Source organism: Acanthochromis polyacanthus, chromosome 3, assembly GCF_021347895.1.
Source record: "Acanthochromis polyacanthus isolate Apoly-LR-REF ecotype Palm Island chromosome 3, KAUST_Apoly_ChrSc, whole genome shotgun sequence".
Taxonomy (NCBI): domain Eukaryota; kingdom Metazoa; phylum Chordata; class Actinopteri; family Pomacentridae; genus Acanthochromis; species Acanthochromis polyacanthus.
Genome location: NC_067115.1, coordinates 552,660 through 580,020, shown reverse-complemented (window position 1 = coordinate 580,020; position 27,361 = coordinate 552,660). Strand labels below are relative to the sequence as shown.

At 46.0% G+C, this 27,361-nt stretch overlaps 3 protein-coding genes across 5 annotated transcripts; 1 reads left to right on the top strand and 2 right to left on the bottom strand.

Moving 5' to 3' along the window:
* Nucleotides 1-1,268: 1,268 nt before the first annotated feature.
* On the top strand, nucleotides 1,269-15,556 carry alg13 (ALG13 UDP-N-acetylglucosaminyltransferase subunit). Its single transcript, XM_051945881.1, has 25 exons — nucleotides 1,269-1,388; nucleotides 1,655-1,738; nucleotides 1,908-1,958; nucleotides 2,026-2,072; nucleotides 2,719-2,791; nucleotides 2,912-2,993; nucleotides 3,088-3,253; nucleotides 3,333-3,393; nucleotides 3,914-4,031; nucleotides 4,451-4,515; nucleotides 4,706-4,806; nucleotides 4,956-5,041; nucleotides 5,159-5,420; nucleotides 5,524-5,631; nucleotides 6,073-6,217; nucleotides 6,431-6,602; nucleotides 7,791-7,826; nucleotides 12,160-12,215; nucleotides 12,336-12,404; nucleotides 12,540-12,666; nucleotides 13,760-13,879; nucleotides 13,950-14,284; nucleotides 14,472-14,580; nucleotides 14,708-14,821; nucleotides 15,183-15,556. Exons 1-25 carry the CDS (start codon nucleotides 1,269-1,271, stop codon nucleotides 15,554-15,556), a joined length of 3,081 nt encoding a protein of 1,026 aa, XP_051801841.1.
* Nucleotides 15,557-15,763: 207 nt separating this feature from the next.
* Nucleotides 15,764-17,423, bottom strand: zgc:110222 (uncharacterized protein LOC550336 homolog). 2 transcript variants are annotated; one of them, XM_022220008.2, is made up of 3 exons: nucleotides 17,110-17,423; nucleotides 16,534-16,812; nucleotides 15,764-16,460 (listed from the first exon to the last, which is right to left on the bottom strand). In XM_022220008.2, exons 2-3 carry the CDS (start codon nucleotides 16,790-16,792, stop codon nucleotides 16,252-16,254), a joined length of 468 nt encoding a protein of 155 aa, XP_022075700.1. In that variant the 5' UTR covers nucleotides 16,793-16,812; nucleotides 17,110-17,423; the 3' UTR covers nucleotides 15,764-16,251. The 2 variants fall into 2 exon arrangements, with proteins under 2 accessions (XP_022075700.1, XP_022075699.1); XM_022220007.2 differs by having other exon boundaries at nucleotides 16,534-16,794; nucleotides 17,110-17,420.
* Nucleotides 17,424-17,799: 376 nt separating this feature from the next.
* LOC110969831 (actin-binding protein WASF3-like) lies at nucleotides 17,800-26,407 on the bottom strand. 2 transcript variants are annotated; one of them, XM_051946385.1, is made up of 11 exons: nucleotides 26,262-26,406; nucleotides 24,920-25,059; nucleotides 24,383-24,517; nucleotides 21,122-21,275; nucleotides 20,916-21,033; nucleotides 20,577-20,621; nucleotides 20,040-20,164; nucleotides 19,713-19,970; nucleotides 19,452-19,573; nucleotides 19,165-19,377; nucleotides 17,800-18,889 (listed from the first exon to the last, which is right to left on the bottom strand). In XM_051946385.1, exons 2-11 carry the CDS (start codon nucleotides 25,050-25,052, stop codon nucleotides 18,726-18,728), a joined length of 1,467 nt encoding a protein of 488 aa, XP_051802345.1. In that variant the 5' UTR covers nucleotides 25,053-25,059; nucleotides 26,262-26,406; the 3' UTR covers nucleotides 17,800-18,725. The 2 variants fall into 2 exon arrangements, with proteins under 2 accessions (XP_051802345.1, XP_051802346.1); XM_051946386.1 differs by lacking the exon at nucleotides 24,383-24,517 and having other exon boundaries at nucleotides 26,262-26,407.
* Between the last annotated feature and the right edge of the window lie 954 nt (nucleotides 26,408-27,361).

Genomic DNA, 27,361 nt, shown 5'->3' with positions numbered 1-27,361 from the left:
GGGCACTGGGTATGGTGGAGGCCGCTTTGAGCTACAGTGATGTATCCAGGCGTATGGGCTGTTCCCAACCCACAATCAGAAGCCTGGTCCAAAGCATGCGCCGACGGATTGCTGCCTGCATCCAAGCAGATGGAGGCCATGCTCGGTATTGACTGCTGTGACTTTGTGTTTGGCAGGTGCCGTTTTCTTTTGTCAAATTCTTTATTTTGAAATCATTCTTGAAACTTTAGATTTTTGTTTCCGTATGCCAATATGCTAAACAAATGATTCATGTGAAGAAAATCCAGTTTGGGGCTTCAAAATAAAAATTATGTTGAAAAATATGGTCTCAAAGTTTTTAATTACTGTCAGTGTATGACGTTAAGTCTGAAATATCTGAGCATTAAAGCTGCAAACTTTCAAAAACAATTGACAAAAATATTAGTAAAGTCAAAATTAACACAGAAGTATCAATAATTAGAAAATTGACACATAAAAATATCAATAACTTGAAAATTAACACATAAAAGTATCAATAATTTGAATATAAACACATAAATGTATTAATAATTGGAATATAAACACATAAAATTGTTAATAATTTGATTTTAAACACTCAAAAGTATTGATAATTTGAATATAAACACATAAAGTTATTAATAATTTGAATATAAAGACATAAAAGTATTAATAATTTGAATATAAACACATAAAATTGTTAATAATTTGAATTTAAACACATAAAAGTATTGATAATTTGAATATAAACACATAAAAGTATTATTAATTGGAATATAAACACATGAAATTGTTAATAATTTGAATTTAAACGCATAAAAGTATTCATAAGTTGAATATAAACACATAAAAGTATTAATAATTTGAATATAAACACATAAAATTGTTAATAATTTGAATTTAAACGCATAAAAGTATTAAAATATGAATATAAACACATAAAAGTATTAATAATTTGAATATAAACACATAAAAGTATTAATAATGTGAATATGAACACATAAAAGTGTTAAAAATATGAATATAGACACATAAACCATCAATAACCTGAAGATGACGGGTCGATCTTCTGTTTTCATCTCTCTTATTTCCGAGCCTCGCTGGTTCCATGAATGCCTCAGCAGAGGTCAGGGGTTCACGCGCTCATTAGGCTTGATTGAGGTCACCTGTCTGACGCGCCGGCTCGAGCTCCGTGAGGACCGAGGTTACCGGAGGTTACCGGAGTTTACCGGAGTTTACCGACTCACCGGAGCCGCCGGTGGAGCCGCAGGATGCAGAAAGGCCTGAAGAAGTACTTCGTCAACATGGACGAATATCTGTCCAGCCTCGGCCTCTACCGGAAGATGGTAGCGCGAGACGCATCCAGCCTCTTCAGGGCCGTTTCAGAACAGGTGAGCAGAGAGGGACAGGTGTGTGTGTGTAGTAATGTTTGTGTGTCTATGTGTGGTTGTGTATTAATATGTGTGTGTGTGTAGTAATGTTTGTGTGTCTATGTGTGGTTGTGTATTAATATGTGTGTGTGTGTAGTAATGTTTGTGTGTCTATGTGTGGTTGTGTATTAATGTGTGTAGTAATGTTTGTGTGTGTGTGTGTGTGTGTAGTAATGTTTGTGTGTCTATGTGTGGTTGTGTATTAACATATGTATGTGTGTGTGTAGTTGTATTTCTCTCAGAACTACCACCAGAAGATCAGGCTGGATTGTGCAAACTTCATGAGAGCCAACAGAAGCAACTTTGAGCCGGTAAGTTCAAAACACAACTAGTTAACACAAAACTAACTACTAACGCATAACCTAACTAACACTGACTATTAACACACAACACAGTATTTTACTGAATTCTAACCTTTAACCTGACATACTACTGTAGTAGCATTGCAGTAATACTGAGGTCCTCTTTTATGTTCTCCAGTTCGTTGAAGGTTCCTTTGAGAAGTACCTGCAGCGTCTGGAGGACCCTAAGGTGAGATGATCTCTGCAGGTTGAGCTGTCCACCTGTCCACAGGTGTGTTAACGATGTGTGTTTTCAGGAGACGGTGGGTCAGGTGGAGATCAAGGCTCTGTCCCAGCTGTACAGGTAATCAGATTACTGGAATTACTCACATCTGTACAGGTAATCAGGTTACTGGAGATACTCACATCCAGAGAGCTTCATAACTCAGACTGATGATCAGGTTTAACTGATGTTCCAGCACAGTGTATGAACTAACATAAAATAAGTGTGTGTTACTGTGTGTGTGTTGATGTGTGTGTGTGTGTGTTACTGTGTGTGTGTTACTGTGTGTGTGTTACTGTGTGTGTGTGTGTGTGTGTGTGTTACTGTGTGTGTGTGTGTGTGTGTGTGTGTTACTGTGTGTGTGTGTGTTACTGTGTGTGTGTGTGTGTGTGTGTGTGTGTGTGTGTGTGTTACTGTGTGTGTGTTACTGTGTGTGTGTGTGTTACTGTGTGTGTGTTACTGTGTGTGTGTGTGTGTGTTACTGTGTGTGTGTTACTGTGTGTGTGTTACTGTGTGTGTGTGTGTGTGTTACTGTGTGTGTGTGTGTGTTACTGTGTGTGTGTGTGTGTGTGTGTTACTGTGTGTGTGTGTTACTGTGTGTGTGTGTGTGTGTGTGTTACTGTGTGTGTGTGTTACTGTGTGTGTGTGTTACTGTGTGTGTGTGTTACTGTGTGTGTGTGTTGATGTGTGTGTGTGTGTTGATGTGTGTGTGTGTTACTGTGTGTAGACGTTGTTTCCTGATCTACCGTTACCCGGGGAAACCAGCCACGATGATCTCTGAGGATGACTTTGTGGACAAGGTGAGGAAGAGTGTAGCTCCTCGTCATTGGTCGCCATGGTAACATCCATACGGGTCACATGACTCTGAGCACTGTGCTGTGATTGGTCAGAGATGACTGTGTGTTTTCTGTGTTGCCTAGGTGACCCTGTGTTGCTCCATCAATGGTCACTATGACATCGTCTACCCGAGGAGTTATCCCGCCTCTGCCGCCCTCTGTCAGTGTGAGTGCTGCTCTCTGATTGGTGGAGGGACTGATTGACAGGCAGTGTGTGTGTGTGTAGCTGCTGTGCACTGAGTGTGTGTGTGTGTGTGTAGCGCTGCTGTACGAGTTGCTCTACACTCAGGTGTTTGGGGTGGAGGAGGTGGAGCTCTATCAGGCCATGGAGGCCTTCAGGGTTGGAGGGCGTCGCTATAGAAACAGCCCTTCAGCGTGTAGCGACGTGGACGTTGGCTATGACACACCTGAGGACCGAGGACAGAGGTACACACCTGTAACCGTCCAGGTGTCGTGAGACTCACCTGTGCTCTGCAGTCCGTCAGGTGTGTTTGTTTCGTTCCAGGGAGGAGGTGGAGGCAGGTGGAGCCGAGGAGAAGAACCGACTTCTGAATGATGACTTCAAGGTTTGGATGTTGGTGGTCGTCATGACGACAGCAACTTCATCAGCTGGTCATCAGTCTGCACTAAAACAACCAGAACCCAGTCAGAACAAACTAGGACCAAACTAGAACCAACCAGAACCCATCAGAACCACACTAGAACCAACCAGAACCACACTAGAACCAACCAGAACCAAACCAGAACCATACTAGAACCAAAGCAGAACCATCCAGAACCACACTAGAACCAACCAGAACCAAACAGACCCAAACAGAACCATCCAGAACCACACTAGAACCAACCAGAACCAAACCAGAACCATACTAGAACCAAAGCAGAACCATCCAGAACCACACTAGAACCAACCAGAACCACACTAGAACCAACCAGAACCAACCAGAACCACACTAGAACCAACCAGAACCAACCAGAACCACACTAGAACCAAACAAACCCAACCAGATCCTGACCCACCTGAAGAGATGCTGACCTGATGTTGATGATGATGTTGTTGTTCATACTTTTGTTGATGTTGCTGTCCAGCCTCCTGCAGAAGCTCCGCCCCCCTCCAGACTGTCTCTGCCCTATAAAGTAATCAAGTCTCTGGATGGAGAGGTTTACAGGAACCTGGAGTTTGACGTGTGGCAGGACACCTGTAAAGGTATGCTCTGAACTGGATCATCTGGACCCACAGTACCACAGTGAACAGTACACGTAAACACAGTACTCCAGACGCAGTATTCGCAGTACCAGGATGTAGGATTGTACAGTTCATTGAGCATGTGCTGGTCTTTCTGACCCACAATCCCCTATGATGTATACAGCCTGTAGTATACCCACTGTAGTTATATAATAGTAACATATACAGCCTATTTTATATGCTACAGATATAACAACAATAATAATATATGCAGCCTATAGTGTATTCTACAGATATAACAACATATACAGACTGTAGTATATCCACTGTAGTTAAATAATAAGCAGCAATAATAATAAAAATTATATATACAGACTGGAGGAGATTACTGATGGCTATGTAATCAGATTACTGACTGAAATAATGTGATTACTGTGCAGAGATGCAGAAGACGGACTACATGGTGTTTGCAGGGAGGCAGTACTTCCTGGGAGACAAATGTCAGGTACTAAACGTCCTTCAGCCTGTTTCCACCGGTCTACGTCTCCCATCTGTCTCAGTTAGTTCTCCTCAGTTTATCTAGTTTCAGTCTTTCTGGGCCAGTTCTGTAATGTTGGAGATGTTTCTGTCTGAAGTGTTATGACTCAGAGACACAAACACAGAAACCTGCAGTCTGAGCATCAGGTGTGTTTCAGGTGCGTCTGGAGCCAAAGGGGAAGTACTACAACGCCTTCATCCAAGAAGTAGGAACTCACTCAACAGCCGTCACAGTCTTCATCGAGGAACTCGGAGAGAAGTAAACCTGAACTTAAACCTGAACTTAAACCAAAACCAGTCAGAGCTCAGACAGCCTGCAGGTTCCTCAGAGTTCTTGGTCTGGTTGGTGTAAACTGAAGCTAACGTTCTGAGGTCCATCAGGTTCTTGTTCTGGTTCCTCCCCATCAGACACCTGGTTCCTCTGACTGACCTGAAGCCTGTTAATCCGGTTCCTGCCTGGAACGTTGCTGCTCCCACCAGAAAAGGTGATCTGGGTAGGTTTTAGACCTTCTGTTGGACCACAGCAGTGTTCAGAGTAGAACATGAAGACCTCTGAAGGTAAACACACAGGAAATGACTAGATAAATAAAATGGCTGCTGTCTGTCGCCAGACGCCGACTCCCGCGGTCAGCGCCATCACCGCCATCGCTACTTCAGGAAGTCTCGGGGCAGCAGCGGGGTGAAAGGGGCGGAGCTACTGATGCAGCCGCCATCCTCTTATGGAGGCCCCGCCCCCTCCGCTCTGCCACCCCGATTCCAGCCAGCAGGTCACCCCCGCCCACCTGCCCCGCCCTCACCTGGAGCCATGACCTACGACCCCTACGCCCCCCCACACCACCCCCCCACCGCCAGACCTCCTCGCTACGCCTCCAGGTGGGACACTCAACTGAGATACACCTGATATACACCTGAGATACACCTCACACTAAACACAAAAATCTGTGTCTGTGTGTCTGTCGTCATGGTTTCTGGTCAGAAGCTCCACCCGCTTCCTGAACCGTCACCTGATTGGACCACAGCTGACCTATTACCATCCTGGCAGGCGATACTACCACGACTACGAGAACTACGCCTTCAGGTCCCGGTAAACAAACAAACAGACACACAGACAAACAGCTGTAAATTGTGTGGTTCCAGCTGTTCTTCAGTTCCATTGCTGTGTTTAAAGCTGATCTACTGTCACTCTGCTGGTTTATGTTTTTAATGTTAAACCTAACCCAGACCACAGCATCATTTAACATGGAGATCTAGCTCCTCAGCATCAGTTATCATGGAGATCTAGCTCCTCAGCATCAGTTACCATGGAGATCTAACCATGTAAACAGAGAGGCTTCTAGGTGATCCTGAGAACTCTACTAACCACTGAGCTGTGATAGTTCAGCCCTCAGAGGACCATCGGCTCCATAGTGGATCTAAAATGAAGGATCCAGAAGAGAAGGAAGTTCACACCTTCAGCTGTTTAACAGAAATATGTCGTTTTACGGTTTTGTTCTGAGCTCTAGTCCAGCTTTATTTCCTCCTCCAGTCGCAGTCGCCGTCAGCTGGCTCTCAACAAGGAGGTCCAGTTCGGGTTCCCAGCCGAGGCAGCGGAGGAACCGGCTGACCTGGACGCCGCCATCGCCTACTACCAGCTGGACGACACCAATGACAGCGTCTTTCCTCCGCTGCCGGTGAGAAACCCAGATGACAGGTTCAACAGAAACAGAAGGGATCGGGTGGAAGAATGTTTAAAGACCTGCAGAACTTCAGAGTGTGTAGATCTCTGGTTTTAATCAGCGTTTCTAGTGAAGGGAGATGTTCTTCCAGCTTTAATGAAGCTTCTTGAGGACCTTCAGGAGGATTCCAACAATTGAAGATCGATCACTTTAACCGTCTCTTTGCAGGGTCCTGCTGTAGCTTCTCCCCCTGCTATGGGAGCCCCGCCCCCTCCATCTGGCTCCTCCTACAGAGTCCAGCGAGGCTCGGGGCCCCTCCCTCCAGCACCTCCACCTGGAAACACTCCGGTCTGCTCATCGGAGGAGGACCAGGAGGACACCAGCACCGTGGAGGACCAAGGTGAGGAAGAACGGTGGAACGTAGAGATGTTCCAGAACAGGTTCTCAGTCATTTAAGATTCAGGATCTGCAGAGTCTCAGTCTGATGTTCCTCATAATTTATAGTGTTTACAACCAAATATATCCACTCTGTTCCTTCATGTTCTCTAGGTGGAACCTTGTTGTAAAGCTCCAGGAGAACCCTGTTAAACGTAGTGCTAGAGGGTAAATGTATTGCTATAGGGTAAATGTGGTATTAGAGGGTAAATGTGGTATTAGAGGGTAAATGTGGTATTAGAGGGTAAATGTGGTATTTGAGGGTAAATGTGGTATTTGAGGGTAAATGTGGTATTTGAGGGTAAATGTAGCGTTAGAGGGTAAATGTAGCGTTAGAGGGTAAATGTAGTGTTAGAGGGTAAATGTAGTGTTAGAGGGTAAATGTAGTGTTAGAGGGTAAATGTAGCGTTAGAGGGTAAATGTGGTATTTGAGGGTAAATGTGGTATTAGAGGGTAAATGTAGCGTTAGAGGGTAAATGTAGCGTTAGAGGGTAAATGTGGTATTTGAGGGTAAATGTAGCGTTAGAGGGTAAATGTAGCGTTAGAGGGTAAATGTGGTATTTGAGGGTAAATGTGGTATTAGAGGGTAAATGTAGTGTTAGAGGGTAAATGTAGCGTTAGAGGGTAAATGTGGTATTTGAGGGTAAATGTGGTATTTGAGGGTAAATGTAGCGTTAGAGGGTAAATGTAGCGTTAGAGGGTAAATGTAGCGTTAGAGGGTAAATGTGGTATTAGAGGGTAAATGTGGTATTTGAGGGTAAATGTGGTATTTGAGGGTAAATGTGGTATTAGAGGGTAAATGTGGTATTTGAGGGTAAATGTGGTATTTGAGGGTAAATGTGGTATTTGAGGGTAAATGTGGTATTTGAGGGTAAATGTGGTATTTGAGGGTAAATGTGGTATTAGAGGGTAAATGTGGTATTTGAGGGTAAATGTGGTATTTGAGGGTAAATGTGGTATTTGAGGGTAAATGTGGTATTTGAGGGTAAATGTGGCATTAGAGGGTAAATGTGGTATTTGAGGGTCCTAGAAGAAACGTGTTCTTCTTCATGTAACTGAACACATCCAGAGAACTAATCCATCATTCAGTTCCATCAGATTTGTCCCTGCAGCTTTTAGAATGTCTGATGTGACTCATGCTTCTGTTTTACAGCTGAGTACAGCGAGGAGTTCCTCTACGGAGCCCAGGGTGAGTCACGTTCTCCTGCCTTCAACTGCAAGAACCTTTGAACAAAACATCACTGTAGAACTTCTTTGAGGAACCACAGCTGTAGAACCTCCATCAGGAATGTTTTCAGGGAGAACAGAGTTCCTCCTCATGGGTCGGTTCCTCTGATTGGTCCTGACTCTGAGGGTCTTGATGCTGATTGGTTCAACTCAGAGGATGTTCTCATCCAGCAGGTTCTTCTGCTCTAACATCACCATCAACAGAACACTCTCAGAACATAGTGGTTCATTGAGGGTTCTGTCATTCAGTGAGTTTATTAGAACCGATATTTGTCTGATCTGATCGGAGAATACAAACAGCTCCGTTCATGTTTAGACCTTTAATATGTTGACGGAACCATTTAGTTTGGAGAACATTTCTTTAATTAAAATCTAAACCAAGAATCTTCTTGTAAATGGTTCCTGAAAGAAAATAAACCGTACTGGTTCCTAACTGGGAAAATTAACAGATGGAGAAGAAACAGAACTTAATAAAGACAGTGTTCACATTCCACATGTTCATGATACATCCATCCATTCTCTATACACCACTTTATCCTCACTAGGGCGAAGGCAGGGGACACCCTGGACAGGTCACCATGTTCACGATACAGTAGTATGCAAAAGTTTGGGCACCCCTGATAATTTTCAAGGTTTTTCTTTCTAAATCACTGGTTGTTCGGATCAGCAATTTCAGTTAAATATATCATATAGCAGACGAACACAGTGATATTTGAGAAGTGAAATGAAGTTTATAGGATTTACAGAAAGTGTGCAATAATTATTTAAACAAAAGTAGACAGATGCATAAATTTGGGCACCCCAACAGAAAAATGACATCAGTATTCAGTAGATCCTCCTTTTGCAGAAATAACAGCCTCTAAACGCTTCCTGTAGCTTCCAATGAGGGTCTGGATTCTGGTTGAAGGTATTTTTGACCATTCTTCTTTACAAAACATCTCCAGTTCAGTCAGGTTTGATGGTTTCTGAGCATGGACAGCCCGCTTTAAATCACACCACAGATTTTCAGTAATTTTCAGGTCTGGGGACTGAGATGGTCATTCCAGAATGTTCTACTTGTTCCTCTGCATGGATGCCTGAGTAGAATCTGAGCAGTGTTTGGGGTCATTGTCTTGTTGAAGCATCCAGCCCCACTACAACTTCAACTTTGTCACTGATTCTTGAACATTGTTGGTAAGAATCTGCTGATACTGACTGGAATCCATGCGATCTTCAACTTTAACAAGATTACCAGTACCTGCAGTGGCCACACAGCCCCACAGCATGATGGACCCACCACCACATTTTACTGTGGGCAGCAAGTGTTTGTTTTGGAATGCTGTGTTCTTCATCCGCCATGCATACCGCCCCTTATGTCCAAATAACTCCATTTTAGGTTCATCAGTCCACAGCACCTTATTCCAAAATGAAGCTGGCTTGTCCAAATGTGCTTTAGCAAACCTCAAGTGACTCTGTTTGTGGCATGTGTTCAGAAAAGGCTTCTTCCGCATTACTCTCCCATACAGCATCCCCTTGTGCAAAATGCACTGAACAGTTGAACAATGCACAGTGACTCCGTCTGCAGCAAGATCATGTTGTAGGTCTTTGGAGCTGCTCTGTGGGCTGAGTTTTACTGTTCTCACATCCTTCATCTCTGCTTAGCTGAGGTTTTTCTTGGTCTGCCACTCCAGGCCTAAACTAGAACTGAGCCTGTGGTCTTCCATTTCCTCACTATGTTCCTCACAGTGGAAACTGACAGCTGAAATCTCTGAGCTAGCTTTTTGTTTCCTTCCTCTAAACCATGATGCTGAACAATCTTTGCTTTCAGCTCATTTGACAGTTGTTTTGAGGCTCCCATGTTTCCACTCTTCAGAGAAGACGCAAAGAGGAGAACAACCTGCAATAGTCCACCTTAAATACCCTTTCTCATGATTGGCTCGACCTGTGTATGCAGGTCAAAGATCAATGAGCTCACCAAACACATTTTATGTTCCAATAATTAGTGCTAAAGGTATTCAAATCAACAAAACAACAAGGGTGCCCAAATGTATGCACCTGTCTACTTTTGTTTAAATAATTATTGCACACCTTCTGTAAATCCTGCAAACTTCATTTCACTTCTCAAACATAACTGTGTTCATCTGCTATATGATATATTTAACTGAAATTGCTGATCCGAACAACCAGTGATTTATAAAGGAAAACCTTGAAAATTGTCAGGGATGCCCAAACCTTTTCATACCACTGTAAGTATACATTTGGATATGTACAAGTAGAACCTAAAGAACCTCTTCTTGTTGAAGTGATGTTGAGCACAATTTATAGACCATTTCTGGAATGGTTCTTTAAAGAACCTTCTGCTACAAGTTTCTTTGTGGAACTAAAAATGGTTTGTCTGTGGTGTCACTGCATAAAATCATTTATGGTTCCAGTTGGAACATTTATCTTTTGAGTGTGTGTTCTAACCATGGATGGCAATTTTCCGCGGATCCGCGGATTTCTGACGATTTAATTTCAAATTTGAACATTTCTGTGAATCGTCTAAATCTGTTGAGAAAATTTTAGGGGGGTTAGGTACTTTATTGTCGCCTAGAAAATCCTGAAGCTAGATTTTTACTGAAGCTATCGTTCGATTGTAAACGGCCCAGCGATTGGATAGCTTCAAGCTTGGACCAATCAAATTGCTCGTAGCATTCTTTGTCACAAATTCATGGCGGCGTGTTCGACTCGGATATTTGGAGATTTGGTATAGTCTTCAGCGGAATAATGAGATTTTTAACGAAGGATCAGGAGTCATCAGTCACAGAAATTGACAAAAGTGTCAAAAATAAGTTCCGATGGGAATAGCTTGAGAGAAAAGACACTGTGAAGGTGAAAATTGGCTCAAAGATCGACGAGGTAACAGAAACACTTGGACAAATTCTGAAGAAACCAGACGTGGCTGGAAAAGCTTTTTGTGTATATTGTAAAGATTTGATTAACTACGGATCACGTGGATGCGTAGCACTGTTAGACCACGCATCAAAAGTGAAGAAACATGCCGAAACACTTGCAATCCGGCGGAGCAACTATTCATTGGGATCGGCGTTTTCAAAACAAACTTTGACAATGGACAAAGTCAAAGACGTTACACATTGGGGGACTTTGGCTGAACCAAGCAACCAGCAGGAGTTGAAAAGGAATGCTGTCCAGAGACTTGCACAGTTTGCTGCAAAGAGAAGAAAAATGGCAAAATAGGAGTGTTGCAGTGAACTGACTTGTATATACAGCCATGGCCATAAGTTTGGACAAAAATGAAATGTATTTCATTTTGGTTGATGGCTATGACTGGTATTTATATTGTAAGTGACAGTTTTGTGGTATTTTCTAAGATTCACAAGCGTCATGGTACTTGTGTCCAAACTTATGGCCATGGCTGTAGTGTACATAGTAGTATAGAACTCTTACAGATTTGTGAAACATTTTGAACTGAAGATAGTGAGAAAAGATTGAACAAGTAAGTTCACTTTTCATTAAATTTGCTGACTTATTTAAGTCTAGTATTATTATGTTTTTGATCATTTTTATCAGTCTAAATGACTTCTATTTTACTATAAATCTCTCAGCTTCGGGGGGGCGGAGCTCCCCTGGCCCCCCCCAAGTCAATAATTTTCAGCTGAAATCAGAATTTCCTGTTGCCATCCCTGTCTAACAGAACAAACCTCCATGGTTCTGTTTCCTGTATAGACCTGAGTTCCGTCCAGTAACTGTTGGTTCTGGACTCAGAGCTCATATTGAAGCTGTTGGATCCAAAAATGGAACCAAAATGAAAGGAACCATTAAATCATGGAAATGTTCCTGAAACGTTACTGTTGACGTTTCTTAAAGGTTCCTGCAGTGGGTAGCTGCCTGATATCACACCATCTGACGTGACATCACACCATCTGACGTGACATCACACCATCTGACCGTGACATCACACCATCTGACCGTGACATCACACCATCTGACCGTGACATCACACCATCTGACCGTGACATCACACCATCTGACCGTGACATCACACCATCTGACCGTGACATCACACCATCTGACCGTGACATCACACTGTTGAGCGTGACATCACACCATCTGACCGTGACATCACACCATCTGACCGTGACATCACACCATCTGAGCGTGACATCACACTGTTGAGCGTGACATCACACTGTTGAGCGTGACATCACACTGTTGACCGTGACATCACACTGTTGACCGTGACATCACCCTGTTTATCGTGACATCAGAGCAGCCGTGATGCAGACATCAGTGACGGTACGTTCTCCTGCTTCCAGATCAGAGCTACCAGCCCTCAGGTGTTTACGCTGCTGCTGAGCCCTCCACCAATCAGGTAACACCTGAGTCTGAACAGGTCAGCTGACCTACCTGTCAGCGCTGAACATGGACTTCATGGTTCTATCATGCCATAGGTCAAACGTTCTCCTCCACATGTTCTTTTTATTCCTGAAAGGACGAACAGGACGACGGAACCACTTCTCCAGAGAGACCCGACATGAACACCTACACCTTCACACAACAGGTAAATACATGAACACCTACACCTTCACACAACAGGTAAATACATGTACACACAACAGGGAGACACAACAGGGAGACACACAACAGGGAGACACACCTGCAGCATTTGTTGTTTGACCTCAGATGTTTGTTTCAGGTGGTGAAGCCGCTCACTGTCATCTGCTCTTCACCTTCATCCTCCTCCTCCTCACCTTCCTCTCCATCATCACGAGTTCCTGCAGCTGCTCACCTGCCACCCGCCACTCACGCTCAGACACGCTCAGGTGAAGAGAACGACGTGAAGGAGACAGCTCACAGATGTCTTCTGTTAGAATGACGAAACTTTTAGTGTTTAGTCTGTAAAAGTTAAATCCAGGAACTATCATGTCTGTGAAGGTTCTCAGTCATCCAGGTCATGTTCAGGTGAAGGGTTTAGTTCAGGCAACTGGACTTATTCTTGTGATCTTGAAGACGTTTCGTCTCTCATCCGAGCGGCTTCTTCAGTTCTAAAACTAGTTTGGAGAGTTCCAGGTATTTAACCACTGGAGGTGAAGGTGGGTTAAGGCTGATGGTATCTGCTGAAAGACTAAAGAAATCTTTCAGCAACAGGTGTTGAATCCAGTGAGGTATTAATATGCTAATAGAGGGGGGCCTGGTGAGAGTCGTTGATTTAACGGTCCAATGAGTCGCCTCCTACCTGTGACTGATCATCATGTGAGTCCTTAGGCTCTCCTGAGGAAAGGTGTGAAGAGCGGTTAAATCTTCTGGAGAGAGTTCTGAAGGCAGCTTTGTATGTTTCTGAGAGAAGGTGTCTGAGGTCTCCCCCTTTGTTCAGAGTGGGTTGCTGTAGATGAACATAAATGTCCTCTTTCAAACCATCTGTCCTTTCTTTAGTCTTTCAGCAGATACCATCAGCCTTAGCCCCCCTCTAGTGGTTAAACACCTGGAACTCCAAACTAGTTTTAGAATTGAAAAAGCTGCTCGGATGAGAGACGAAACGTCTTCAAGATCGCAAGTCCAGTTACCTGAACTAAACCCTTCACCTCAGGAGCCACCATGTCCATCGTGTCTCCTCAGTTAAACTCTGGACTAATGTTGACTCCTCATACTTCTGAGGAGGTTCTCAGTCATCCTGGAGATAGGAGCTCCAAGGAAGAACCAGCTGGAAGAAACATCTTCCAGAACCTCCAGCTGGTTTCTCCTGAAGCTCCACCCATGTCCTCCTCCTGCAGATGTTCTTCTATCTCCATGTTTCCTCTCTACTCTGCTCACCACCTGTAGATGTTCCTCCATGCTGGATGGATCTCCAACAACTAGATTCTCTGTTTCTGCTGCATTTATTTCTTGTTTTCCGCATGATGTGCTTTCTGTCCTCAGTCGCCATGGCGATCCCCGCTGCCTCTCCCTGGTTGGTCAATGAGCTGGGAGAGCCGCTGTGCACCGTGGTGGCTCCGCCCCCTTACTCTTACGACCCCAATGGCAGCGACTTACCGAGAGGTCAGAGGTCACGCTGCTTTATTAACTGTTTGTCTGTCACCAGCCATCTGACTCATGTTCCTGTCTGCAGACTGCAGGGTTCTCCAGTACTACTTCAACCTGGGTGTCCAGGTAAGACGCACCTGCTGGATCCCACCAGTAACACCAGTAAAACCAGTACCACCACTAACACCAATAACACCACCAACACCACTAACACTAATTAAACCAGTAAAACCAAAAACGCCAGTGTTACTGGTTCCTTCAGTTCTAGTGTTGAATCTTTGGTTGGTTCACAGTAAAATTAAAAACTCAGAATCAGAGAAACCAACAAATCCAGAGTTTAAACAGCAACAGGAGAGAAAAACTCCATCAGAACCAGCTCAGGGAGGCAGAGGTCTGCCTGGACAGGTGGGTCAGGGTTCAGTATAGAGAACAGATGGAGAACATCAGTTAGTGGAGAGGAGCCCAGTGCATCATGGGAGTCTGCAGCAGTCCACACCTGTAGCAGTTGAGCTGGAGGTCAAAGATCCTACTGCTGCTAGCATCGCAGTTATTATTGTTTGTTGTTGTTGTGTGTATCTGAGGTGCGTCAGTTTCCGCTCCTCTACAGTTTTACCACCAGAGCTGCTGGCAGCAGCAGGTATTTCCTTCCTCCTCACCTGACTCCTCCTACCAGCCCTACCCCTCCTACCTGACCAGCCAGGACCCGCCCCTGCACGGTGAGACCCACGCTGATTGGCCGACACAGCTCCATCGACCAATCAGAATAAAACATTTTCTCAGTAGAACGTTCATCTGTGCTGGTATTTAGGCCTTAAAGCCCCATCTGCCCTCTTCTGCCCCCAGCTGCCCCTCAGTCCTCCCATCAGCCCCCCCCTCCTACCCAGAATCCACCAGGGCAGCAGACGGACAGACGGACGGACACGGAGGTGAGTCCTGATGAGCTTTACCTGAACACAGGTGGTAGTAGAACCGTGGAACATGCTTTAAGAACTCCAGAAGAAGCTTTAATTTTACAGGAAATACATAAGTAACTAAATAAATAAACAACTTGTGAGTGTTGAATAACGGACCGACACCTGTTTACTGTTGATTGTATTTAATGTGACAGACATGTTTACAGGATTGAAGGTTTCATCTGTTATTTTAAAGCAAATTTTAGTGGGATTCTGGTGTTTGTAGTTCAACAGTCCTGTGTCCCATGATGCAACGCTGTCCAGTTTACCGCCTTTTGTTCCAAGCTGTTGTATTAATTTAATTCTGTTTTATTTGGAAGGCCAATTAAACATCAGCTTTTCTGTTTGCTCCTCCCCTGCATTAGTCCCCGCCCCTTCAGCAGAGGGCCCCTCCTCTGCGATCAGCCCCGCCCCTCCAAGCTCTGCCCCCTCTTCCGCCATGCTATACCCGGACCAGACGTCCCTCCACCCTCCCCCTCCGCTGCTGCACCTGCCATATGAAGCTCCGCCCCCTGCTGCCTACCTGACTGCTGCCCCGCCCCCTCACCCCACCCACCTGCCTCATCACTCCTCCTACCACCCCTGCCTCCCCCCCTCCACCCACTGGGGGCAGCTCACCGGTGGAAGCCACACCCCCCGACTCTATTGCCCCGTCCCCAGCCCCGCGCATGTTGTTGGTTACATCACTGCCCCACCCACTCACCACACGGCCACCCACTACATCCCCCCCACCATGTAGCACATAGCTAACGGTGCTAGCAGTGCTAACTGTGCTAATGGTGCTGACAGTGCTAACCATGTCAACTAAAAAATAATGAAAACATTTCTCTTTCACATAAAAAATAAATATCTTTTTCTTTGTTAGCATGCTAGCACATTAGCCTACCATTAAAAACAATGCACATGCTAGCCGTTAGCTTGTGGCTATTGGGTTCCTTCCTGTTAGCGTTCCTTTGTTAGAGGCTCATTAAGGTTCCTGTAAATTGATTTGCTCATTAGTGACGCTATCCTCTGTTGCTGTGGAAACAAAGCGCCCACTTCTTTCGTTGTTTGTTATTGGTCGAATGAGCTGACCAATCAGAGGCCTCGGGCCGGGCGCACTCAGTCCCTGTTGATATTATGGGATGTATTTGTGTTGATTGATCGTGTGAATAAAGTTTAGTTTCACCAGCAGACAGAGACTCTCTCCTGGTTTACCTGCAGGTTACATGACCAAGGAACACCTGATGGGTTGCTGTGGTAACAGTTTCTATTTCCTGGTTTACCTTCTGGATGATCTAAAGAACAATAAAAATAATGACAGAACCGTTCTAAAGGATGAGCTGTGAGACGAATATCTGGTTAAAGTTTAGGATTAAAGATTAACGACTAATTTAGAGCCGGATGATTAACTAATTATTAAACAGGTTGTCATGGTAACAGGTGGACATGTCGTCATGGTAACAGGTGGGCTGGGATCTCCACGCTGAACAGGTCACGGCCTCCTCTCACGCTCAGCGGCTCCTTCAGCCAGCGGGGGTTTGACAGGTGAGTCAGATGTTTCTCCTGAAGACCAATCAGAACGGCTGCGCGCTCAAGCTGGCTTAGCTCCTCCCCCTGCAAGGAGGCGGGGCAGAGCCAGGTCCGGCCCACGTCCACCAATCCTGGAAGAGAAGCAGAGTCATGTGACCCCTCCGACCTCCAGCCCTTTAGACAGCGTTCGGGTTCGGTTCCCACCTGCCACCACACTGCGGCCCCACCGCTCCCCAGACTCCAGCAGCGCCTCCACCTGCACCCGGTTCATCCCCAGAGGGCCGCCAAGCACCGCCTGCCACTCCTCCCCGTCCCAGTTCCGCCAGGCCACGTGGACTGCCAGGGTCTGGTTCTCCAGAGGCGCCAGAACCGGTCTCCAGCGGCTCTCCACCGTCTTCACCCCGTCCAGAATCAGGCCGGCGTAGGGCTGCCGGAAGGACAGGCACCACAGCTGCACCGCCATGTCTGCAAAACAAACGCAACCTGGAATGAAGAGGGAGAAACAAACGCACCCTGGAGTGAAAGTATAAAACAAATGCACCCCTGAATAAAGAGGATAAATCAAATGCACCCTGGACTGAAAAGTATAAAATAAACGCACCCCTGAATAAAGAGGATAAATCAAACGCACCCTGGAGTGAAAAGCATGAAACAAACGCACCCCGAAGTGAAGAGGGAAAAACAAACGCAACCCGGAATAAACAGGTTAAACAAACGCACCCTGAAGTGAAAAGTATAACACACACGCACCCCTGAATAAAGAGGATAAAACAAACGCACCCAGACTTTCGCTCCGCACGGATCCAACCTCGTCATGAAACTGTTCCTGCTTTCTGTTGGTTTATTTCACTGGAATGTTACTCCCGGTTGCACACAAGAAACAGACTTTTAGTTTCCGGTCGGGAGGAGAAGCTCCGCGGCTGCAGTGTCCATAGATATGAAGATATGAAGACCATCATATCTATGGCTGCAGTGTCTATGCACCCCTATGTCAATGCACGGCTGGAACTCGCACAGTCTATGGGAGCTCGTTGATGACGTTGCGGCCGCTGCTGTGTAAATGTCGGCTCTTTCCGGCTGAAGGCCCGAACGTCTCTTCTGCGCTCTGCTGCCCCCAGCGGCCAGAGCGGCTCATAGCAGGTCGATAATAAAAAAAGAATCCTCTTTAATCCGCAGAAAGACGATCTGATGGAGGAAAATGAGTGTTTTATGGTTTAATTAATGCAAAAAAAAGGCTAAATTGATACTTTTTGAAGGATTTTATGAGTCTCTCCGATATCAGCTGCTGTGCGTTGTTGCTGTTTTGTTGTTGTTTTATTATTGTTGTTCAAATACAAATTGAAAAATGTGGATTTTTTTTAGAGGAACTTAACGGCCTGATCTGAGTGTTTTAAAGTGCTTGTAATTAAATTCTACATATTTTATTGTATTTCAGTTTAAGTGGAGGTGATGATAGAAGTATAAACTCTGCAGGTTTTTATTTTGATTTTATTTTTAAATGTTAATCAGAGCTGGGAGCAGCTTTAATCCTCTGAAACAAACAAAGTTTCTTATTTCACAGTTTGTTTGTTTTTTATCACCAACATGCAGAAACACAGCAAACACAGACTAACCGATCACAGAGTACAGGACAGCGGGCACACGCCCCCTTTATACAGTGATGTCCACAGCGGCCCGCCCTCGTTAAGGACTGCCTCCGGTCACCATGGTAACTAAGGAACCGCGAATGAGGCCGTCGACCAATCAGACAGCTCGGAGACTATTTAAAGAGAAAACAAAACCTCAAAATGAATAAAAAAAAAAACAGGAAAAAGTGTGAATAATTTAATAAATTATTTCAGAATTGAAACAGAATTCAGAGAAAATAAATAATGTGTGAAAATAAAATGATATAACAAAAATAGATTTAAAATAAAAGTGATGAAATAAATAAAAAATAAACAGAATGTGAATCATTTAACGGCAATCATAAAAATTTAATATCTATTAAAACAAAATAAAGAAAAATAATTTTCTATCAGTAAAACAGACCTTTCACAATAAAATGATTTAAAAATGTAAAATTATTCTGAACTCAATAAAAACTAAATAATAAGCAGAACAAAGATTATCCAGATTAAAATAAATAGAATCAGATTAAAGGATTCTAGAACATCTGGATAAAGTCCAGATTTAAACACCAGGTTCTCCTGAATATGGATGAAGGTTCCTCCAGTAGAGCTGCTGGAACCGGACCAGAACCAAAACGTTCTCCGTCAGTGACAGAAAGAACTAAAGTTAGACTGGAACCATCAACAGAAGGGTTCTCCTCTGGTGGTTGAATATTGTAGATGTTCTGGATGTTCTAAATGTTCTAAATGTTCTAGATGTTCTGAATGTTCTGGATGTTCTCCTCCTCAGTCGGACCACTCCTGGTCCTCAGGCTCAGACTCCTCCTCCGATTCGCTGTACTCCACGGCGATGCGTCTCGACAGGATGGTGGCCACGTCGTTCCCTGCCGGTTCTCGTTTTTTGGCTTCTTCCTGCTCGCGCTGCTCCTGAACCTTCCTCAGCTGGATCCCTGCAAAATCACAGAACCACAGAACAGAACCTCAACAACACGTCTGAGTTTCAGAAAAACACATGAAGAACAACATGCTAAATACTAAAACACACCACACACGTTGGTTTATCGGCTTTTTCTGATAAACCCAACCTGATGTCTCTGAAAAAACAAGCTAACATGCTAACGTTAGCTGTGGAGCACTAAGCATTTTAATCTAGCCTGTTAGCCAGCCTGTTAGCCTGTTAGCCAGCATGTTAGCCTAGCCTGTTATTAGCATGCTAGCGGCTCACCTCTGCGTATGGCAGCCAGCAGGTCGCTGCGAGCGTCGTTCATCGGTACATTAGGGTCGCCGGGAGGCTTCCTGCCGTCCGTCGCTGGGGGTGCCGGGGTAATGGCGGCAGAGGGGGGAGCCTGTCCTCCAGGGCGGGAGGGGGAAGGGACGTAATTAACAGGGGGAGGGGGCGGAGGGGAGGGGCTGTAGGGCCGAGAGAGGGCGGGGCCACCTGCAGGAAACAGGAAACAACATGAGCACCTGGACGCTTCCTTTCCATCAGCTGACTGTCGTGACCTTGGTTACCAGCAGCATGCAGTGGAGTTGCCATAGCAGCGCCGTGGACGGAGCTGTTGGTTAATGCCATCTGTCCAGATGACGTCATCAGAGGGGGCGGCGGCGGGGGTGCGGGAGGGATCTGATGGTCACTGAGGGCAGAGAGGTCAGAGGTCAGACAGGACGCTGCAGCACGCCCAAATATGGAAACGCTTCCTGTACAGACAATCAGTGTGTGTGTGTGTGTGTGTGTGTGTGTGTGTGTGTGTGTGTGTGTGTGTGTGTGTGTACTTGGCATCCTTGTTCCGTGCTCCGTTCTGATTGGCTGAGCCAGTGGGAGGAGGATGGTGGTGATGATGCGGTTGGTTACGTCCCAGAGAATGCTGCCTGGCGGTTGCCGTGGTGACGGCAGAGGAGGCTGAGGCGGGTCTGAGAGCTCGGTCCAACGACTGAGTCTGACCGGTTCTGCTGGTCGCCACGGCAACGTGGTCCTTCCCATCAGGGTGGTGGGGGCTCGCCGGAAAGGAGGGGTCATCTGACATCCCTGACCTGAGGGGTGGAGCTAGTCAGAGGTCAGGTGGCCAGCGCTGATTGGACAGGAGTGTCAGGTGTGTTTACCTGTCAGGTGACATGGAGCCGTCGGAGGTGTGGTACGGCGACGGCGTCACCCGAGCATCTGGGCGGAGCTCCTTATCGTACGCCATCAGGTTCCACTCCTGGCGCCGGTTTCGAGCTTTACGGACCTTCAGACAGAACGAGGAGAACACAGCAGAACGTTAGCGAGACACAACGATGGAATGTCAGGAGGAACCTGGGGGAACGTTTAGGGGAACATTTACAGGAATGTTTACGAGAACATGTCAGAACATTTACAAGGATGTTTCGTCTACAGGATCCTTCCAGTGTTTTGGTTAGACTGTAGATTGAAATTCTAACTTCAGAACCAACAGTTAGTGGATGGAACTCCAGTTCTACGTAGGAAAAAGAACCATGGAGGTTGGTTCTCTTAGAACATCTGGAGAACTTTACGTTGTTGATGGTGGTGTTGGAGAGAACATCTGGACCACAACGCTGCAGTAGCAGCTTTATCTCCTCTGACGGAGGTTCTACAGGTACAGTTCCTCTGAAGGGAGTTCTACAGGGATGGTTCCTCACCTTCTTCACCTCCCGTCCTGAAGATTCCTCCACATTCTTCTGTTCCTGCAGACAAACAGAGAACCGTTAGAACAGGGGTGTCAAGATCCGTTCCTGGAGGGCCACTATCCTGCATGTTTTGGATGTTTCCCTCTTCCAACACACCTGATTCAAATGATCTGGCTCGTTATCAGGATTCTGCTGAGCTTGATGATAAGCTGATCATTTGAATCAGGTGTGTTGGAAGAGGGAAACATCCGAAACATGCAGGATAGTGGCCCTCCAGGAACTGAGTTTGACACCCCTGCGTTAGAACCTGATCTCCAGCTGAGGAACACAGAGACACGATGGATGGAGAACCTTCTGGCGTCGCTTCTCCTTGCGTTTGTTCTCGGTGGCCTGAAGCATCTTTTCCCTCCACAGGTTGAAGAAGTACGACGGGTCGGTGTAGAACTTCAGTCCATCCTTCTTATCGTCCCTGAAGACACAAACACACCTGAACCTCAGTTCCACATATCAACGTTCTACTGAAGCAGAACCAGCTGAGGAGCGGGGATTAAACTGACCTGTAGGGTGTCAGGATGTTGAGGGGCGGCGGCTTGTCACAGCGATGGTACATTTCCAGAACTGGGTTGAGGATGGAGCTCCGTGACACCACCTGCTGGTCCTGGATGGTGCTGCTCCTGAAGGCTTTACGCATGTTGATGTCCTGCAGAGAGACTGCAGAGGAACATTAGAGGAACATTAGAGGAACAACTAAGGAACATCAGAGAAACATGAGAGGAATATGACTGGAACATCAGAAGAACATCAGAGGAACATCGGAGGAACATTAGAGGAACATGAGGGGAATATCAGAACATTGTTGTATGTTGTTGTGTTCCTGTGTTCCTGTGTTTTTGCCATGTTGCTGCCGTGTTGTTGCTATGTTGTTGCTGTGTTGCTGCCGTGTTGTTTCCGTGTTGCTGCTGTGTTGTTGCTATGTTGCTGCCGTGTTGTTGCCGTGTTGCTGCCGTGTTGTTGCCGTGTTGCTGCCGTGTTGTTTCCGTGTTGTTGCCGTGTTGCTGCCGTGTTGTTGCCGTGTTGCTGCCGTGTTGTTTCCGTGTTGTTGCCGTGTTGCTGCCGTGTTGTTGCCGTGTTGCTGCCGTGTTGTTGCCGTGTTGTTGCTGTGTTGCTGCCGTGTTGTTGCCGTGTTGCTGCCGTGTTGTTTCCTTGTTGTTGCCGTGTTGCTGCCGTGTTGTTTCAGTGTTGCTGCCGTGTTGTTGCCGTGTTGTTGCCGTGTTGCTGCCGTGTTGTTTCCGTGTTGCTGCCGTGTTGTTTCCGTGTTGCTGCCGTGTTGTTGCTATGTTGCTGCCGTGTTGTTGCTATGTTGCTGCCATGTTGTTTCCGTGTTGCTGTCGTGTTGTTTCTATGTTGCTGCCGTGTTGTTGCTGTGTTGCTGCCGTGTTGTTGCTATGTTGCTGCCGTGTTGTTGCTATGTTGCTGCCATGTTGCCGTGTTGTTGCTGTGTTGCTGCCGTGTTGTTGCTATGTTGCTGCCATGTTGCCGTGTTGTTGCTGTGTTGCTGCCGTGTTGTTGCTATGTTGCTGCCGTGTTGTTGCCGTGTTGCTGCCGTGTTGTTTCCGTGTTGCTGCCGTGTTGTTGCCGTGTTGCTGCCGTGTTGTTGCCGTGTTGCTGCCGTGTTGTTTCCGTGTTGCTGCCGTGTTGTTGCCGTGTTGTTGCTGTGTTGCTGCCGTGTTGTTGCCGTGTTGCTGCCATGTTGTTTCTGTGTTGCTGCCGTGTTGTTGCCGTGTTGTTGCTATGTTGCTGTCGTGTTGCCGTGTTGTTGCTGTGTTGCTGCTGTGTTGTTGTCATGTTGTTGCTATGTTGCTGCCGTGTTGCCATGTTGTTTCCGTGTTGCTGCCGTGTTGTTGTCGTGTTGTTGCTATGTTGCTGCCGTGTTGTTGCTGTGTTGCTGCCGTGTTGTTGCTATGTTGCTGCCATGTTGCCGTGTTGTTGCTGTGTTGCTGCCATGTTGTTGCTATGTTGCTGCCGTGTTGTTGCTATGTTGCTGCCGTGTTGTTGCTATGTTGCTGCCATGTTGCCGTGTTGTTGCTATGTTGCTGCCGTGTTGTTGCTATGTTGCTGCCATGTTGTTGCTATGTTGCTGCCGTGTTGTTGCTATGTTGCTGCCATGTTGTTGCTGTGTTGCTGCTGTGTTGTTGCTGTGTTGTTGCCGTGTTGCTGCCGTGTTGTTGCCGTGTTGCTGCCGTGTTGTTGCCGTGTTGCTGCCGTGTTGCCGTGTTGTTGCTGTGTTGCTGCCGTGTTGCCGTGTTGTTTCCGTGTTGCTGTCGTGTTGTTGCTATGTTGCTGCCGTGTTGTTGCTATGTTGCTGCCATGTTGCCGTGTTGTTGCTATGTTGCTGCCGTGTTGTTGCTATGTTGCTGCCATGTTGTTGCTATGTTGCTGCCGTGTTGTTGCTATGTTGCTGCCATGTTGTTGCTGTGTTGCTGCTGTGTTGTTGCTATGTTGCTGCCATGTTGTTGCTATGTTGCTGCCGTGTTGTTGCTATGTTGCTGCCGTGTTGTTGCTATGTTGCTGCCATGTTGTTGCTATGTTGCTGCCGTGTTGTTGCTATGTTGCTGCCATGTTGTTGCTATGTTGCTGCCATGTTGTTGCTGTGTTGCTGCTGTGTTGTTGCTATGTTGCTGCCATGTTGTTGCTATGTTGCTGCCGTGTTGTTGCTATGTTGCTGCCGTGTTGTTGCTATGTTGCTGCCGTGTTGTTGCTATGTTGCTGCCATGTTGTTGCTATGTTGCTGCCATGTTGTTGCTATGTTGCTGCCGTGTTGTTGCTATGTTGCTGCCGTGTTGTTGCTATGTTGCTGCCATGTTGCCGTGTTGTTGCTATGTTGCTGCCGTGTTGTTGCTATGTTGCTGCCATGTTGTTGCTATGTTGCTGCCGTGTTGTTGCTATGTTGCTGCCATGTTGTTGCTGTGTTGCTGCTGTGTTGTTGCTATGTTGCTGCCGTGTTGTTGCTATGTTGCTGCCATGTTGTTGCTATGTTGCTGCCGTGTTGTTGCTATGTTGCTGCCATGTTGTTGCTGTGTTGCTGCTGTGTTGCTGCCGTGTTGTTGCTATGTTGCTGCCATGTTGTTGCTATGTTGCTGCCGTGTTGTTGCTATGTTGCTGCCATGTTGTTGCCGTGTTGCTGCCGTGTTGTTGCCGTGTTGCTGCCGTGTTGCCGTGTTGTTGCCGTGTTGCTGCCGTGTTGCCGTGTTGTTGCCGTGTTGCTGCCGTGTTGCCGTGTTGTTGCTGTGTTGCTGCCGTGTTGTTGCTGTGTTGCTGCTGTGTTGTTGCTGTGTTGTTGCCGTGTTGCTGCTGTGTTGTTGCCGTGTTGCTGCCGTGTTGCCGTGTTGTTGCTGTGTTGCTGCCGTGTTGTTGCCGTGTTGCTGCCGTGTTGTTGCCGTGTTGCTGCCGTGTTGCCGTGTTGTTGCCGTGTTGCTGCCGTGTTGCCGTGTTGTTGCCGTGTTGCTGCCGTGTTGCCGTGTTGTTGCTGTGTTGCTGCCGTGTTGTTGCTGTGTTGCTGCTGTGTTGTTGCTGTGTTGTTGCCGTGTTGCTGCTGTGTTGTTGCCGTGTTGCTGCCGTGTTGCCATGTTGTTTCCGTGTTGCTGCCGTGTTGTTGTCGTGTTGTTGCTATGTTGCTGCCGTGTTGTTGCTGTGTTGCTGCCGTGTTGTTGCTGTGTTGCTGCCGTGTTGTTGCTGTGTTGCTGCCGTGTTGTTGCTATGTTGTTGCCGTGTTGCTGCCGTGTTGCCGTGTTGTTGCCGCGTTGCTGCCGTGTTGCTACCTTCCTCCACAGTGGAGTCCAACTGCGTCACCTTCACCGCCAGCAGGTCGACTCTCTCCTGGAGATGATTCATCCTCAGATAGAAGCTGTTAGCCTCAGAGAACAACTCACCGAAGATGTCCTCAGCATGGCGACCTGCACACAGACAGTTCTAAGGGTTCTAACGTTTCTAAGGGTTCTAAGGGTTCTAATGGTTCTAACAGTTCTAAGGGTTCTAACGGTTCTAAATGTTCTCTGACTGATGTGGCTGGTCAGAACGACTGGTCTAACTGGTTCTAACTAGTTCTAACTGGTCTAATTGGTTCTAACTGGTCTAACTTGTCTAACTGGTTCTAACTGTTCTTACTGGTTCTAACTGGTCTAACTGGTTCTAACTAGTCTAACTGGTCTAACTGGTTCTAACTGGTCTACATGGTTCTAACTAGTCTAACTGGTCTAACTGGTTCTAACTAGTCTTATTGGTTCTAACTAGTCTAACTGGTTTTAACTGGTCTAGCTGGTTCTAACTGATCTTACTGGTCATACTGGTCTACTCACTCAGTCCTCCCAGCTGTTTGATGACAGCTGCCAGGGTGCTGTTGGTGACACATTCCAGCTCGCTGGCGACCCCATCAGGCAGAGCTCCACGGCACAGGTACCTGGGCTCGATGATGCGTTTCACCAGCGGCATGACTCACCTGCACAGATATGACATCATCATCAGTGCTTCATTCAGTCTGGAAGAAACGACACCTTAAAGCTGCAGCAGAACCTCAGAACCTAGTTTCTGGATGGATCCGGTTCTGATGGTTCTGACAGGTGAGTCGTCAGAGTGACAGGTTCTCAGGTGAGTCATTTTTATTTCCTGCTGCTTTAGGCTCAGGGTTCTGGTTCTGTCATGTTCTCTAATCTCAGTGTGTTCTACGTAGTGTGAGCAGTGCTGTCTCAGAGAGCATCGCCATGGCAACACAGCCAGCCGCTCACATCATGCTCTGCTGCCCACATAGAACACCATGGTTACTGTTGCTAGGAGATGGAGCAGGATGTCCTGCATCACATCCAGTTACCACAGAGACACCAGGTAACTGATACAGCTGTAATCAGATTACTGATGGCTGAGATTCAGTTACTTCCTCCAGCTGTAATCAGATTACTATTTACTACCTCTAGCTGTAATCAGATGTGGTCTAATGTTAGCATTAGCTACAAGAATAGCAGAATCTTCAGTGTTAGTATGCTGTAGGCTAACGAGGGCTAATGTGGACAACATTAGCTTTGATGTTCAGATATCTGTGAAAACTTTAATTAATTTAAAACTAGAACTGGGTGAGTGACTGTGTTTTCATGTCAGCATCTTTTAGCATCTGTTAGCTTCCATCCTGCTGTTTGTGCTCATTAAACTACATTTTAATCCATCTAAACTACAATACAGTTGTACAATCCAGATGTTTCTGTTGTCAGACAGCATGGCGAGGATGAAACAGAGAAACTCATTCATGCTAACATGCTAACTAACTTCATCTAAATAATGATTTTATAACAAACAGCAGCTTACAACATTCACACAGATTTACTGAAACATGAGAAGACAAAAGTCTGATTCATCTGTCAATCAATCAGGCCCCGCCCACACACAGGTAATCAACACACGCGCGCAATGCTTCATCAGATGTCTGCATGACGTAATGCTGTGTGTATCTGTGTATATCGATCTCTTTGGTCAGCTGACTGATCGATCTCGGCTTCGAGCTGACATCAGATGACGTCACCGGCGGGCCGGGTTGATTGACAGGTCTCTGATAAGTTTCTGATCAGAGACACGTCACAGCCCGCTGATCGATCACCACGCCGGTTTGTGATAACACGTCGCTGAGAGCCAATAACGGATCGATGGACTCACCGGGCTGAGGACAGTTCGGCTCCGATCCGGGTCCGGTTCGTTCTGCTGGTTCTCCTCCGTCACAGAGCGGCGGGTTCCTCCGACCAGAGAGATGCTGGAGAGGAGGAAAAGAGGAGGGGAGCTGCTCGGAGCCGCTCGGCTCCCATCGACTCCCGTCGGCTCCGGTCAGCTCCGTTCGGCTCACATCGGCTCCGATCGGCTTGTTTAATTCTCATTGAAGGGTATTTGAATAACTTGAAGTCAGTAGTGTAATTTATTAATTGCAAACATTGACTCATATTAATATTAACTTTAATTATGTAAAGTCATTACTTTTGTAATTTTATCTGTCAAAGCTGAAAACTCTGTATAATCCAGAAGGAGAAACAGAAACTGAGCAACACCTGAGCAGGTGAGCAGCAGCTGATCCCGCCTCAGCAGTAAAACCACGTCTGTCCAGGTGAGTGCGTTCAGGTGTACTACCTATCAGAATCCCTTCACAGCTGTCCAAAATGACAAAATATTTTACAAATTGGCTCAAAAAATGTGACAAATGACAAATATTCACCAGAAATGTGAAAAGGTTGAGTCATCCTCATCAAGTTTTAAGTAATTTTCCACAATCTTTAAGGATTTTTTGTTGAGCTACTTTGGACACATTTTGAGTCATTTTAGACAATTTCTAACTTATTCCAGATCATGTTCAAACAATTCAAAGTATTTTTTGACAAATATCCACAAACATGGACAAATTTAATTCAGTTTGGATACATTTTGAGATATTTTAGATGAATTTCAAATATTCTTTTCAGATTTGTGGTCATTTTTTGACCATTTTAGCTTTTTTGGATGCATTTTTAGTAAAATTGAGCAGTTTGAATCATTTTGGACAAACTTTATGAATTTTTTTTGACATATTTTAATGAGTTGTAACTAATTTATAGCTATTCTTAACAAATCTTGAGTGATTTTGGACAAAATTTCAAATGAATTCCAGATCTTCTTCTTTCTTCTTCTTTTCCTTTCAGCTTTTCCCTTCAGGGGTCTCCACAGTGAATCAATTGCCTCCATCTAACCCTGTCTGCTGCATCCTCTTCTCTCACACCAACTACCTTCATGTC